Genomic DNA, 15948 nt, shown 5'->3' on the forward strand with positions numbered 1-15948 from the left:
TAATACCCAGTGAACTTTATCCGATTGGCTGGCCAGTCCATCGTTATTCCCCATTGCTTCATGGGAGGAGGCAATTGTCGATGGGATCACCAATAACGATTTGCCCCAGGGGCTGATGATTGCCTATGACGCCAACCTTTGTGGATTTATTGGCCAGATCCGATGGCTCCACTCTTCATTGTATTTTATTATATTTATATTTATTGCTGTATTAGCGGTTGATTACTTCTAATATTTATACCATTATTAAAAGCAAGATTAAAAGACATGCACGCGATAAAAAATCAATTAGCGTTAAAAATTAAATTTTCATATATTATTTATTAAGAAGTTCCTGCTTAGCCTTTTAAGGCATTTATACTAAATACATACAAAATTTCCTAGTATTAAAAGTTCTTGAAGAAACTTAACAACTTAGCATTAAGGTAATACTTAACTATATAATACAATCCTGAAAGGAGGTGGGCGTGTCTAAGCATGCTCCTGCTTAATGCCACCGATCAGGTAGTCGATGCTAAAGTTACTCTTGGTATTCTCCTCCGGAACTCTCCTGGAGGAGACCAGCGGGTGGTCTTCCTGCTTGACCAGCTGCTTGAGATGATTCAAATAGACCCTGGCGCGCAGACTCTGCTCGGCGATCTTGAGGTGCTCATCGGAGCACTCCTTGTACTGCTGTTCGATCTGCAGGTCATCGAACTTCTTCTTCCGCCGACTCATCCTGCAGGCAATGGTGTTCTTGTTGCGGCGCTCCTGATCCTTCGGCGAACGCTCCTTCTTCGGGAATTTTCGCACCATATTGACGTGGTACTTGAAGATGCCTTGGATGGCCTCGGTAATGATGGGACTGGCGGATTGGTAGGAAACGCTCGAGGATGAGGATCCCAAACGGCGACGCTTTGGCAGTGGACTAAAGTCAGCATCGTGATCACTGAATTCCAAGCTGATGGAGTGATTTGCCTCATCGAAAGGACTCCGACTGGTGCAGGGTGTGCCGCTGCGGGAGATTAGCTCTTCCTTCAGCTGCAAATCGCAATTCTCGATCTTTCGAACCATGTCGAACTTTTTGTGGCGATAGATCTGATGGTGCTCCATTATGATATGGTATGATGCGCTGTGGTTATGCTGTGTGTTCTTCTCGAAATCTCTCGATTGAATGCTGTCCTGTGGATTGGTACACTAGCTTATATGGCGAAAGCCTTATCTGCCGCTCTTCGTAATCCCCCCACAACTTTTATAACTTTGTTTACACAAATCGACGACGAATTTTCTTTTTGCAAAACGAAAACAAGATCATAAACCCGCTCGATTTGCCTGCGCACGCGTACATGCCACCCAATCCCGTACCCAAACCCAAACCCAATCCATCCCACTTACCTACTCGTAAGCCCACCCGTTGGGCATCCCTATCTACTGGTCATGTTTATTCTTGCGTGCGTTCAGCTGGGATCTTTTGAATTTCAGATACAATACAATCCGAGTTTTTCCGGATCAGTAGGTGGCGAAATGCGCGCCCATCGATTTTCTGGTTCATTCAATTCGTGTTTGTTCCTCTTTCAAATCTATTATCTGCTGTGTTTTTCAATGTCGCCGTCTTTTGTAAAAGTCATATATACATATATGTATATATGGATTTTGGGCTACTCTTGTTCAATTGGCCTCTATTGGAAAAGTATTTTGCGGCCTCATTTGTCCAACTCCCTTTGTATCCCGCTGTTGATAAGGTGTGTGTGGCACTGATCTTTTGTTCTTCGCTTGTTTCCCTTTTTTTAGATATCACTTCTTGGAACTCGGAGTGCCATTTCTGGATTTGCAGTTTAATGCCGAAGATCACGATAAGATGACGTCTATTTGGGGTTGCAAAAGGGCACATTCCTGTAGACAGTCTACGTCTGCTGATAACGTGCGTTTATCTCTTTTGTGCCAGGTCACTTGATAAATCGTTGCAAACGCAGTGCATCTTAAAACGTTCCTAAAAAATTGACCTGCGTAAAATAACCTACTTGTTTGTTTGTCAATTAAGAACTGAGGTTTTTCGAATTAGTATACCGATTTGTTTTACATGTATGACTCATTTACAGCCTTTTAAGCTATAACAAAATCGACGTACTTCGGCTACTAGACACACGTGACTAAATAATCACTAATCAAGCACTTTAAAAATTGCCGTAAGGTGCAAAAAGCAGAATTAGCATTATAGCTGTTAGCACAGCCACGCTTGACACCAATTGTTTGATTTATACTTTCCTTACTACTTACTAGTAAAAACAAGTGTATACAAAATGGACAGTAAAAGGTTCTGCCTTTTCATTTTGAGGGTATACACAGATGTATATTTTACTAGGCCACAAAATTGCAGTAAGTTAAATAAATGCAATAGGTTTTCAATTGATAGTGATAGTATTTTCAAATGTTTAGGCATGGAAGTACAGTGATCTTAAACTAAGTTATCTACAGCATCGCCCGCAATGGCAATAAACCCAAGTTCCCGAGACATTTAATAAGGTGGTACGTTTTAATTAGCCGCCTGGACCCAAGATATCCATCAACATCTCCCTCACCAAGTCGAGGAAGCATCTCATCTCCAAAGCGAGTCGGATCACTTGGGACAGCTGCCGGTAGTTGGTAGGCGGTTATGTGATGGGTAAGTCGGGTCGCACTGGGGTCGCGATAAGTCAAATCGGATGGCTGGGTGGCTTCCACTTCACGACTTTACGGGGGAATTTAATAATGTCGTTTGTATTTCGCTACTGTCTACTGTCTACTGTCTATTGACTTTTGCATTTGCTTTGTTTTCTACAGCTGCGACGGCGATTAGTTTCAAGCTATTTTTGTTATCCACACACCGCCCACCGCCCACCGCCCACCGCCCACCGCCCACCGCTCCGCCCCCAAATCCCTATTATTTGCTAATGCCGAGCATCTGTGTGTGTGCCTCTTTTTTATTTTACGTTTGTCTTTGCAATTTCGATTTGATTGGATTTGTTTTGTTTTCTTCCCATAAATAAGAGCCCGCCACCCATCGCAGCTCTCAGACGTTGATTCGCATTTGCATCGGTCAGGTTGGGCAATCCAACGGATGTGGAATAACTTCACCTAACGAGAAAGTCAATTAAATAATTAAGAAACTATCGAAATGGGTCGTATCTTTGGCGCACTTGCTCTAATTCTGGTGGCGGGCTCGTGTTTGGCAGCGGAAATAGAATTGCCACCAGTTGAGTTCAAGCCAGTTCGAGAAATACGTGAGTGTCATTATACATATGTGAAAAATCAAAACCGATATTAAAATTAAGAAATAAGAAGAACTGAAACAATTCTTGAAAAGTGCATTTAAACAAAATAAATGTTAAAGCAAAATATATACATAATAGCAAATTTATCTTAGAACTTTATTTCAAAAACACAATATCTTAAGATACTACAAAAAATGCGTAGATTTCCTTTGCAGCTTTTATTATTGATTTAATACAGTCATTAAAAAATAAAAGTTCATTTCTAAATTTCTGAAACATTCTATAATTTCGAGCGTTGTTTTAAAACAATTTAAAAGTACAAATTGTTAATTCGACACTTTAGTATACTCTGACGTTGCCAAGTCGTTTAATTTGTGATATTATCAGTTAAATAGAAAATTCGAACATACAAAATTGACTTCGTGATAGCAATAATCATGTGAAGCACGCAACTTTGTGTGAATTTTATAACAAAGCAATTCAACCGTCTGACAAAGTCAAAGTTCAAACCCAGATTAACTTAAAACAATAGCATTGCACAACTTTAGATACGTTGCAATATATTGCATACCCTTAGCGAAAATCCTCTTATTTTGACATAATGATAATAAAATATTTAATGTATTTGCTGATCTTTTTAAGGATTTTTAATTGTTCATAAAGCCCGTTTTGTAAAACTCAACATGTAAATGAGATAGATAAGATTGAAATTTATATTCTTCACAACGCAACAGAATTTGCTAAAAAACATATACACTTAAAAATTTATAATTTATAAATATTTATATAAGAATTTGCTGAATGTAACACGTGATGTCTAGAAATTGTCCTTGAAGTGAGCTTAATTTCACTATTAAGACACTATTTTACGAATTCAATTATAAGTATCTAAATATAGTTCTTTGGCATACGCAGACAGACCATGACAAGTACAAAATGTAGATTGTCATGCTGATAGGTATTGTCTTCAAACAGTTTTGGCCAAAAATAAACACACAGCCATTTAAATTACCTCATTGTCCAGCCGACAATTGCAAATGTTTTTTTATACGATATTTGCCGACCGAGTCACTTGCTGTTGTAGATATAAATATAGCTTTTTTATGGGAGAAGTTAAAAATATATGACAAGTTCGTCGCTTAAGTCTTTTGTCCGGACATGTCACTTCCGCCGGTAAGGTAGACTTCTCCCAAGGTAGACCAATAGGAAAATTGCCGAGACGAACTTGAGACAACGAGCAGAACGAAACTCTTAAATGATATGCAGGAATTTTCGCTCAACTCACTGACAAAATCAAATCTAATCAACAAATTAATTGCTCATGACGTTGACAATTATGTGAGCGACGAAACGTTTAAGCCAAACTCCAACTGAAAATTCTCGGCTAGAAAACTGTCACGTTCTGATCATAGGCACATCGATCGTACGCGATATGGCTAACGTGTTTTATGCTGAACTAAATATGTCAAGGTCCCCATGCTCACCAATTTAATTTTTGTTTTTTTATTTTTTTTTTACTTGGCATTCGGCAGCTGGGGATATTCCGACCTGCCGGGAGGGTGACATCAACATCAGCGAGTGCATCAAACAGGGCCTCCAGCAGATAACGCCACGCATGAAGTACGGCATCAGCGAGCTGAACATTCCGCCACTCGATCCCTTCGAGATGGGAAAGAGCTCCTACAGCTACACCTCCGGCCTGCTCCAGGGACGGATCTCCATGAAGAACGTCGTGGTCCACGGTCTCAGCGAGGGCATCGTGGACAAGGTCAACTTCCGGTTGAAGGATGGACGCGTGCGCATGGAGATCCTTTCGCATGTGCCACAAATGTTCGTCGAGGGCTTCTACAAGGCGGACATCAAGCTCAACGACCTCAAGCTGAATCCAAAGGGCGCCTTCAACATTACCATGAGTAAGTAACGCAGCAGAACACATGTTACTGCATATTAATTATTATTAGGTCACATAATAATTAGCTAGTATTATTATTATATTATTCAATTTTTCTTCTGCAGCTGATGTCGCGATGAGGGCGAGACCCATTGGCGAGCTCTACGAGCGTGATGGTCACACCTATCTGCGTCTGACCAAACTGGAGACTGAGCCCAAGGTGGGTGACCTGAAATTCTACGCCAATGGACTGGTTCCCGATCCGGCGCTGAGTACGTAATAACCAATCAGCTTTATTATAGCACTTACTAAACTGCTTTGTTTTCGCTCAGACGATGTCATCTTGGACTTTATCAATCAGTACTGGCGCCAGCTTTACCAGGCCATGCTTCCCGAGACACTGGCCACCTGGCAGCCCCTGATCCTGAAGTCCACCAATGACTTCTTCGCTGCACTACCGTTCGATATGCTTGTTACCAAGAATTGAGATACCTAACTTTAATATTGTTTTACTATTTATACCTTCCGCATTCATCTGTTCTACTCAAGGTGTTAACATAGTTTGTACCGAAATAAAGATACAATTACCTAAATATTATGCCAGAGATACTTCTTTTCAATATTTAAAAAATATTTCTAACTATGTTTGCAAGTTTTTGTGGAATTTGTAATGTGTATTTTCTTGAGTGAAAGGTTGCACTTACTATAAACAATGAGTCATGAGTCAATTTACAAGTCAAGATCAATTAAATAGGGCTTGAGTGGCAGACTGAAAAAGTGGTGCTATAATGGTCACATAAAAGCTAATAAATTAATAAATAAATTGAAACGTTTTATTGGTTTATTGGTAGTTAGGAATCGAACCAAATGGATGGAAAACTATTGGATCGAATAATGGAAGTCACTTAGTAACTATCCTATAAGCAATAACTCAAGACACTAATGGTTTTATGCAACCCGATTGAATTGTACTTTATTGTATAACTTTTCACAGGGCGTTCAATGACACACACAAACTTAAAGCTTCTCAGAATATAATAGATCTAATTTAACTTTCTAGCGATACTATACTATATATTGTTAAGTTCATAGTACAACCAACTTTAAATATGACTCATCTAATGACGAGACTTCTTTAAGCTCAATTTGGCGGCCCTACAATGTCACCATTGAATAGCCAAAATCGGCAGACCATTATTAACATACGTACTGGGTAATTAGTATAAGAATTAATGGCAAATCATCGTTGCCATTTGCTGTAGTACCTTCAATATATTTTTCCATTTAATAATACGACATTATAAATCAGGCAGACCGAGCCGGTTCGGCATTCAGTCAAAGTCTAGCTGTTTGCCGGCTAATGTTTCTGATTTACAAGTAAAATATACTAAGCTAGATTCTAACTTGCATTGTGTCGCAGTGTGCTAATTTGGAGAATAAAATAGCTCGACTTGCAGTCTGGGAGCTTCAGTTGTAGTTTAACGTTCTAGCAGTAGGTTGAAAGTCGAATTCGAGTCCCAAAAAGGATACAGTTTAGTAGTAGAATGTATTATACTATTGGATTGCTCAGCCTGCTGGCCTTGGGATGCAGTGCAGCTCCCACGGATAAAAACTACTTTGCTGGTAGGTATTGTATAGCTTATATTATTATGTTTTATTTACATATATACCATTTTCCCATTGAAGATTTGCCAAAGTGCTCGACTGAAGAGGATCAGCTGGGTGAGTGCGTGAAGCAGCTGTTTAACACATTGACTCCGCGCCTCAAGGATGGCAATCCGGAGCTGAGAATCGAGCCCTACGAACCTTTGCACCTCAACCGCACCAGCTTCCAATACTCCAGTGGCACGGTCAATGGTCGCATCACTGTTCGCAATGCCAAGATCTATGGCTTCTCCTCCAATCGCGCCAAAGAGGTGTCCGCCAAAGTCAATGGCGACAAGGTGAAACTCCGTTTTGTCACCCAAATGCCCAAGTTGAACATTGTGGGCAGCTATAAGGCCGACATGCAGGTGAATCAGCTGCAACTGAAGCCCAAGGGTGAATTCAACGTAACGCTCTGTAAGTAAGTTAGTTCGCCTCTTTTGGTGATCACTTATCATTCCGGTTGCAGTGGACGTGGAGGCCACAACGGTGACCGATGGTGAGATCTACGAGAAGGATGGCCATCGGTTTTTCCGACTCAAGAATATCGATTCAAAGCCAAAGATCAAGGATTTGGTCATCAAGGCAAACGGAATATTTGCAGATCCAGAACTGGGTGAGTTCAAAGTTGTTGTTTAAGGCAAACTAGTGAATTTGTTGCACTATGAAAAACGATGTTTGCCTATTGAAAATGTTGTTAAATATTTTTATTTAAATTGTGCATTTAACCAAATACGGTGCTTGGTCGTTTGAAAATTCTCATTTAAAATTACTTCAGAACATATTGAATAGCACTAAAAACGATTGCCTTATTGCTTCCTCGTGTTTACATAAATATTTAATTACTTGAAATACGTAAGCACTTTGCATTAGTTGTATGTATTACGTCAATACAAGTAGCAATTGATTCCGCAGTAATAGAATTATCGTTCATTTAACTATAATATATATTAAAAGATTTACGAAGCTATAATTAAACTATAAAAGTTACCTACCAAGCATTTTTTGCAAGCTGCCAATATCGATGTATTATATTTAAATTAGATAACTTCATTTTCGTAGATGTACACACATATAAACAGGTGCAGTAGAGAAAATTGGTATTAAGTCAAATCCATTAAACTAAAGGCAAACCAGTTTAAATGACACAGTGTTTTCTGTGTACTCAATGCACATATTGTAACGCTTGTGATTATTTTTCGTTACAGATAAAATCGCTCTGAATGTGGCTAATCAGTATTGGCGCGATATCTACGGAATAATGCTGCCTGAGACCCGCCAGTTTTGGCAACCCCTTATGTTGCGAATGTTCAACGAGGCATTCGAACTGGTTCCCATCGACCAGTTTCTCAAGGAGTAGCTCAATTGGCGGTTGGATTTAATAGAATGATGATGGTTAAATAGAAAATAAATTGTTCCATTAGGTGCTATTAAATGATAATATTTTTTTAAATTAAAAAACATTTATTCTAGGCGCCAGCTTGAATTGCCCATTTTGAGCGACACCAATTAAGCCAGGTTTTATGGAATTTTTCATGCCCTAGTTGAGCGCAGCGCAAGTGTAACACTTTTTTTTTTTACCGCTTTATGACCCAATCGCGATAATAGGTTAAGTGTGCAGCACCCCGACCTTCGACCTTGACTCCAATTGTGTAGTAGCAAATGCGGTGCAATTGAGCAAGATCCCAAACTATCTTTGAACTTGATTTTAGTGGGAAATAATTTAAATTTATTATTCAGTTGGGCCGAAATCCCGGCGGTACTGCAATACCGGGCCAACCCGCGACAGAGGTGGAGCAAGCTCCTAGCACTCCGTCTGATTCCAAAAATCAGTTTAACATTTGTTGTCCTCCAATGGAGGAACTATCAGATGTTAAGCTGATAAGAACAGATACTACACTTTGATCTTAGCCATAAGGCCGAGAAGCGATAACTTGAAACAAAAAACGAACGGGGTGTCCATGAGCGAGCAGCCAGAACCAGTTGGGAATTACAAATGTGAAAGTAGAAAGTTATCATGCTTTCTATTGCCTATTTTAGGGGTTTCTGGTTCATATACTACTCATATTCCCGTTCCAGGTAGCCACATGAGTTAATATGACTAAGATCCCTACCGTAAACATACTTTAGGGGTTGTTTGCGTTTTACTAACATTATGATTCCCAACATGTTCAAGCTCGTTCCAAATGGTAGGGTAAATACTTTTCGAAGTAAAGTTACTCTGGTTTCTCTTCAATTGTCGAATAAATCTTTCGCCTTTTACTAAAGATTTCCGTGGAGAGGAACACTCTAATGAGTCTAAAATAATTTTTTTGTAGTGCCAGGCGACTTCGGTAGCTGGGCCATAAGAAATTCATTATAAGGTTTTTGTTTAATATTATAAAATCTGTTGGTCATATGGAGTGATGAAATTTTACTCGACTCGAGTTCGTACCGTAGACGGCGCTAAATGTGCCATAAATCAGCTTATTATATTGCAGTCAATTATATATTCTTAATGTCTATGGTGACTGGATTGTTTCGTGATGTGCACGCAAAACAGAAGCTATACAAAATGTATAGGAAAAATAAACACGCGACTGTCTGTCGTCTGTCTAAAGACAGGCCCATCATATTAAGTGGGTATTTTAATCTATTAATTGTATACATTTGGCATAGAATTTGTGCAAAACTCGAAATATTGCTTCCGTAGCAAAGTTCATCATTTGCAGAGTTCTGATTTTAAATATGTTCTCGGAAGCCTCGTACTTGCTGAGCTAAATGTTCGAAGATGTCACGTACTAGACTACCTTGAACATCGATTTGTACACCCACAAAGTCACAGGTTCATGAATAATTTTATGTGGCATAAAGCTGCAAAGATTTACAACTGACCCACATTTTACATGAACACCTCGGAGGGCCTCACTGCCAAACTGCGACTCAAACTTAATACGTGCCTTGCACTTTGACTGAAAACAGGGATTGGAGACTGGGGGATGGGAAAACCTCTTGTCACTTTTCTCATTGTTGGCTGTATTTGACAGATTTGAGGGAACAATCAGGAGATGTATGTTTGCATATTGTATGGGGATTGGGGCACTCTATAAAGAATGCACTTATTGTCACTTTTTAAAGAACGTTGACCATAAAGAACTTATATCTTTTAAAATATTAAAGAAAATTACAATGTTTAAAGTATAAAAATGTCTAGTGTTTAATTATGTATACACATTTTATCCAGACTTACATATAAAATTAAATGTTTTATTTGTACCGCTAAAAAGAGATTTTTTAAGTTAGGCCCTTAAAACTAATTTTTTCAAAAGATCTTCTATAAAAATATTGAACTTGTGGCTCTCAAACTTTAGTATAGTGGTTCTTTTGAATAAGCTTTTTTTTTGGCCGAGATGAGCTTTTGAGTTCGGCTTTTGGCTTCGGCACTGACGGCCTAAAGCCTTCAAAACGACCGATTTTGTTGGGGCCTACATGTGTGTGTTGTTGCTGTTTGCTTTGGCTTCGGCAGCGGCTTGGAAAAACTTTTGAACGAGCACAAAAATCGGGCAGCTTGAAAACTATAAATAAACGTGCGATTTATGCAGCGCTCATTTCAAGATTTGCAAGCCACGGGCCGTCAACTCGAAAAAATTCGTTTGTCCATTTTCTGCGGATAAGTTTGGCAATTAGCTGGCTGAGATTGTGTGCATCCCAGTGTCCGTGTGTGCAGCAATTGCAGCAACAATTGCAGTTAACCGAGAAAACCGAAAAGCCAACAAAAAAGCAACTGTAAAAAGCGCTCGTGAAGAAATAAAAGTGAAGCCGGTTTGCAAAAAATTACGCAAATAAAAAACCAAAAACCAAAAAAAAAAAGGAAAAACGGAGACAAGAAAATTACCGTCTGGACCGTATTCGTGTGTTAAATCAAGTCACACGAAAATAGTCAAATAGAAAGAGTCCAGTAATCAATTGAAACGAGTTTGCATCGGCCCATTGTGCAGAGGAAATCGGAAAGCAAAAGTCAGCCAGTCCCAAAAATGCAATTGCCTTGCATATCGCTCACCATTTTGGCCGCCTTGGCACTCGGAAGTGGCTATGCGGCCACGCTGCCAACCTCCGCACCCAGTGTTTTCAGCTCCGATCCCAATCCGAATCCAAATTCCAGCCCGGTCGAGGAGTTTGCGGCGCAGACTGCCAGCTTTTCCGACAGCCATGTTGCTGTGCCCTCCAGTTCAATCGATTTTGCCGATGCAGGTAAGGTAACTTATGCAAGCGTACAAAGGAACTCGATAGTCAAACAAAATGTCACTCCCTTCTCACGTCCTCAAATATATAAACACCAAATTAATGCAGCTCAAGTCAATGAGTTCGTTGTCTAAGTCTTTCGTTTGCTTATTGCAATTTGTCGTTGTCGAATGCAGTGCCTCGTTTAAACAAAAAATCATGGTTCATATCATTATCATGAAACCTTGCATATCTTATTTCTTATTTGTACTCTGATCGAGGTAAAAATTCTACCGATCGAACTAAAATACTTACTATAATACTACTAACAAATATGCTATTTTTAAAGATATTTGCATGTATGTCGAAGATTTGCTTATCATATTTACTCAGTTTTGTTTATCTTTTTATGGCATTTGTAAGTGTTGTTGCCTGTTTTTTAATATCATTTGATATTTTACACTTGTGAAAAATACTTTTAAGTTAGTTTTACGTTTCAAAAATGGACCTTTTATTTATGCATTGCTAAAATAATTTCGGAAACGGGAGCTTACAATATTTATTAGCCAAATACTGACCAGAAAAAAACTTATTTGCAAACGCGTTCTTAAATCTGTTTGCAATATCTAACTTCCTGTTTTCAACAAGTTCTTCATTTGCCGTCTAAGCTTCACTGACAATATGATTCCTTACTTTAAATTCAGTACAGGCCGTGTCCGGTGTGCCTTCCATGCCAATCTGTGGCGATTACTCATTGTAAAAAGTTTACCTTCTTGAAATGTTTACCTGTATTGCGCATTCACTGGACACCACATTTATATGTATAGGCCCGTGACCTTCAAAACTGGGAAAAGTACTGCCATCGTAAAAGAAGTTTTAATGGGATTTGCAAAGAGCGAAGTCCAGGCTATAGAAACTGAAATTGCAATAGAAATTAGCAAGTGTATTTGCAGTTAAATCTTTTTATTTATTTCGCCTTTTAACGCTTTTGAAATGGCAAGTGGAATATGTAAAATAAAGCGACAAGCAAGTCATCGCCTGTGCCACTTGAACTTGACACACTTACACATGTTTTTTGTGGTAACTTTTACCACAAGCTGAGGCGCAAATCGTTGGGTAAATAGAAATTGTGACGCAAGTCGGTCCGAGTTATAAATGCAGAATAAACACGGGATAATGCAGGCTATGAAATATTGGCAATTACATTAATTTAATCAAGCACGAGGTGTTGGCTACTGTATGTGATTGTCCATGTGTGTGTGCGTGTTGTTTGCGCTCTTGCGAAAAGAGTTCAGCGTCAACAAAAGCAAAAACGAGGCTTAAGTCCGATCCGAAACCGGCTGCCGTCACTACCAAGACTATCATGACTACCGCCGAGCTGACATAAAGCGAAAAGCTGAAAAACTGACCTACATCAATGCGTAAGCGGCGCTGCTGGGCTTGTGCCAAACTGAAAGCTGTAATTGTAACTTGTCTCTAATTGCGCAAAGAAAACCGCCAGTAGTAGGTACTAAAAAAACGCGGCGAGCACGAATTATTGGCACTGGCCTGAGCAAACAAAGGACTTAGGCAACGAACTTGAGTTCGACCCAACCCTTTTCTGTCACCTCCTATTTTCGACATTTCGGGTTTGGTATTTGCTTTATGCCATAACAGCTCACCTTTGACATTGAACTTGTCAGGCGAAACAGGGGAAAAATGTTTAAAACAAAACAGTGGGAAACATATTTCGGAGCACTCAAGCCAAATGACTTAATAGGGCTGTTCACGTGGGTAATTCGACTTTAAATTGACCAAAGTTTGTCTCATTCTTCAGGTTCTTAATTACATGCCTTCAATTTGTGTTCATATCTTTTAGATTTGGACTTGCCTTGCCAAGAAACATTAAAATAATTGTTTTCCGCTTGTCGTTAGAAGGAGAAGATAAAAACAATTAGTGGCGTGACTAAATATCGTTGCAAGTAAAATTTCATTTTAACAACGCGTTGTTAAACTTCCTTAACTTTATTAAGATGAAGTATTAAAGTGTAAGCGTAGTTTAAAAGCGGATTTGCATTTTAGGTATTTTATATGTTTTCTTTTAATACGCTTACATTTAGAAAACGCGTTTGCATATTAAAGCCTTAGTGGAGAAATCTTTAACTTTAGTGTTTGATAATAATTTGTTATAAATACATTACCGCTTGGCATTGGTAATGAGTGTATGATGCATATTTCTTACCTACAAGAGTACATAAGCTTATAAATTTTATATCTTTTAGTTTCTTGTTTTTAAAACCTTAAAATGTGTTTCCTTAACACAAAGGTCACTGTCACCATGACATAAACCCCATTCGCATATGACAGAAGACACGTGGCGACAGGGACACGTGAACTTCGTCATGCCTGGTTGGCTGGCATCGAAAGCGAAAATTTTAATAAATATAATAGTTGTGATCTCCCCTTTGGTCAGGCCCTTTGCTATGCCTCGACGAACTTTACAACCTACGCTAACCATGACTTAACCGACTTGTGAACTAATCTCGCATCACTTTCGCCTTCCAGTTGCACCAGCGTCCGCTACTCTGTCCAGTGGCTCGAATGAGGTGACACCCTGTAGCTTGAGCTCTTCGGATCTGAATGAATGCATACGCGGCTTGATCCAGTCATTCGCGCCAAAATTGAGGTATCAGGGAGTGCCGGAGTTCAATATGGACTCGATTGATCCGTATTTCTACAAGAGGGGCATCTTTCGGTACACCAACGATGGCATCCAGGGCGGTCTTCTGATCAAGAACATGGAGATCTATGGCATCAGCCAGTTGCAGGTGAACAGTGTGGCGGCCAATTTCACCGATAACGGCTTCATAATTAAGTTGGGCGTCGAACTGCCGCAACTAAAGGCCGGTGGACACTTCAAGGCGGACGTGAAGTTCGGAGGACTGCGTCTGGTGCCCAAGGGGCCCTTCAACATCACCATCGGTAAGTGCCAGTTTGAAAAGTTAGTTCAGCGGAGCATGTGCCTGATACTTTCATATTCCCTCCAGACAACATCAAGGCCACCATTCTGACCGACGGCCACATCGAACAGCTGCCCAGTGGTCAGCAGCGTCTCAGTTTACATCGCCTGAATGCCAATGTTAATATCGGCGATGCCAAAGTGGTGGCCAATGGCATCTTCTCCGATCGCAACCTGAGTAAGCCCATTATTTTCTTTTAGTTTTCAATAAGCTGATAGATTTTATAACCTCCTAGATGCCATGATTCTCAATCTGGTCAACGAGAATCTGCCGGAGATCACTCGCGTCGGAATTCCCGCCACCCGCGAACAATGGGCTCCCATTCTGATTGCCCACATCAACGAGTTCTTCTCCAAGGTACCCATCGAAAAATTCCTGGTTCAATGATGCACCAAGCGCGTCCTCAAGGATCACTTAGCTCCTAGTTAGTTTAAGCCTTATTTTTACGACTACAAATTTATCTTAAGCGCTGTTTCCAAATACTTTTCTATGCACAAACGATTTGGCAATCATTTGGAATGATTTGAAACATAACCAATTTGTATTTATTTATGTCATCCATTCTGAACAAAAAAAAGAAGTTATGTGAAAATTTTAAAATAAATGCTCTTGACAAAAGTGTGTCCTTTTTTTTTACTTATTTTGTTACTAAATGAATCGATTAAGTCTTTGCAAGTTATTTCTACCCGGTTTTTTTGCCGATCCTAAAAGTATGCTCTTTGCTGAAAATTGCTCGACATAACATTTTTTTACTTACACTTGACAGGTAAATTTTATGGATCTTACATGTAAATCTATACATAAAGTTAGTTACTTTTGACATATGTTTTTAAAATTTAAATTTTTATTGGGTCCACCGACAAAATAAAATCCTTTAACAGGGTATTTGTTATAAATATCTTTCTTAACAAATATATTTATTCCCTTTAATTTAATACACAAATACAAGGTTCCTTGAAATTGAAGAACTAAAAAATAAAGTTTAAATTTATAGCTAGCAGGAATTGACCTAGTCGAAAAAATATAAGCTAATTAATAAAATGTGAACGGCTCCAATTCCAAAGAGGTTCATTGAACATTGAGTGGGCGATGTTCCCTTGTCAGAACATCCAATTGTATGAAACTGAAGATGCTGAGAAATGCACACTCGATCGATACCGATTCCACTGGAGAGCTTTTCAATTACAATATTCAACACTCCCACTTGTCGATCAATCAAAGGTGTGAATGTGCCCCACGGCTTCCAATTACCAACAATTAGTTGGCAAAATATTGAAACACAATTATCCAGCAAAGGTCCAGGCCGTGACACTTAACTTTCCATCGATCAATATATGGAGCTTGGGTCGAGTGCTTTTTTATTGAAATGATCTGGTCGATTCTGAGGAAACAATTGACTTAATTTGTGATGCTTCTAACACCCAAGGCGCCGCTCGAACTCAGCGTTTATAATACGATTGAAACAAATCCCTGATCAATGAAGATTATTATTAAATCCTGAGACAAGAGGTATCCTCCGTACAACCGGTAAAATGCTCGCTAAACGTCGTATCGTAAATTTTGCATGTTATTTACAAAAAACACTTACATCAGGCGATGAATTCAAACGGGTCTACTGAAACTCACCTGGTGGAAAATGAAGATCCCAATGCATTATGCACCTTGGAATTTAAATGGAAACTCAATCCAGTCATGCAGTGAGGAATAAAAGTGGTAAGTTACATGACTTGTTATGGAAAACCTATGTGCGACTATTTGAACTCAACTACAATCTTTATTTTTTTGACATAAGAAAAAACAAGGCACAAATGCTGGAAATGTTAAATTAATCTTGAAAGAATAAGTTAACATGTTAACATTTTTTCTGAGTGCATATTAATGGCCAACTGAGCCAGAACGAGAAGATGCAACCGCAGCTGGATTTTTCTTTTAATAGTATGCAGTCGCACAACTTCCCGGCGGCTGATTTCAGTCTGATTTGGTG

The 15948-nt window shown here is 39.2% G+C and overlaps 4 protein-coding genes and 2 non-coding genes across 6 annotated transcripts; 4 read left to right on the top strand and 2 right to left on the bottom strand.

Moving 5' to 3' along the window:
• Nucleotides 1-313: 313 nt before the first annotated feature.
• On the bottom strand, nt 314-1168 carry LOC117142866 (protein Mabiki). The gene has a single exon (XM_033307132.1). It carries the CDS (start codon nt 1090-1092, stop codon nt 472-474), a length of 621 nt encoding a protein of 206 aa, XP_033163023.1. The 5' UTR covers nt 1093-1168; the 3' UTR covers nt 314-471.
• A 1877-nt stretch (nt 1169-3045) lies between these two features.
• Nucleotides 3046-5719, top strand: LOC117150785. The gene is made up of 4 exons (XM_033317831.1): nt 3046-3239; nt 4763-5143; nt 5247-5393; nt 5454-5719. The coding sequence occupies exons 1-4, from the start codon at nt 3134-3136 to the stop codon at nt 5606-5608; spliced, it is 789 nt and encodes a 262-aa protein (XP_033173722.1). The 5' UTR covers nt 3046-3133; the 3' UTR covers nt 5609-5719.
• An 869-nt stretch (nt 5720-6588) lies between these two features.
• Nucleotides 6589-8208, top strand: LOC117150792 (circadian clock-controlled protein). Its single transcript, XM_033317838.1, has 4 exons — nt 6589-6744; nt 6808-7182; nt 7235-7381; nt 7974-8208. Exons 1-4 carry the CDS (start codon nt 6666-6668, stop codon nt 8123-8125), a joined length of 753 nt encoding a protein of 250 aa, XP_033173729.1. The 5' UTR covers nt 6589-6665; the 3' UTR covers nt 8126-8208.
• Nucleotides 8209-8500: 292 nt separating this feature from the next.
• On the bottom strand, nt 8501-8696 carry LOC117135367. The gene has a single exon (XR_004459021.1). It is a non-coding gene; the product is annotated as a U2 spliceosomal RNA (small nuclear RNA).
• A 285-nt stretch (nt 8697-8981) lies between these two features.
• Nucleotides 8982-9102, top strand: LOC117135354. Its single transcript, XR_004459008.1, has one exon. It is a non-coding gene; the product is annotated as a U5 spliceosomal RNA (small nuclear RNA).
• A 1164-nt stretch (nt 9103-10266) lies between these two features.
• LOC117145395 lies at nt 10267-14513 on the top strand. Its single transcript, XM_033311034.1, has 4 exons — nt 10267-10995; nt 13510-13926; nt 13992-14141; nt 14200-14513. The coding sequence occupies exons 1-4, from the start codon at nt 10779-10781 to the stop codon at nt 14349-14351; spliced, it is 936 nt and encodes a 311-aa protein (XP_033166925.1). The 5' UTR covers nt 10267-10778; the 3' UTR covers nt 14352-14513.
• The last annotated feature ends 1435 nt before the right edge of the window (nt 14514-15948 follow it).

Source organism: Drosophila mauritiana, chromosome 2L, assembly GCF_004382145.1.
Source record: "Drosophila mauritiana strain mau12 chromosome 2L, ASM438214v1, whole genome shotgun sequence".
Classification (NCBI taxonomy): domain Eukaryota; kingdom Metazoa; phylum Arthropoda; class Insecta; order Diptera; family Drosophilidae; genus Drosophila; species Drosophila mauritiana.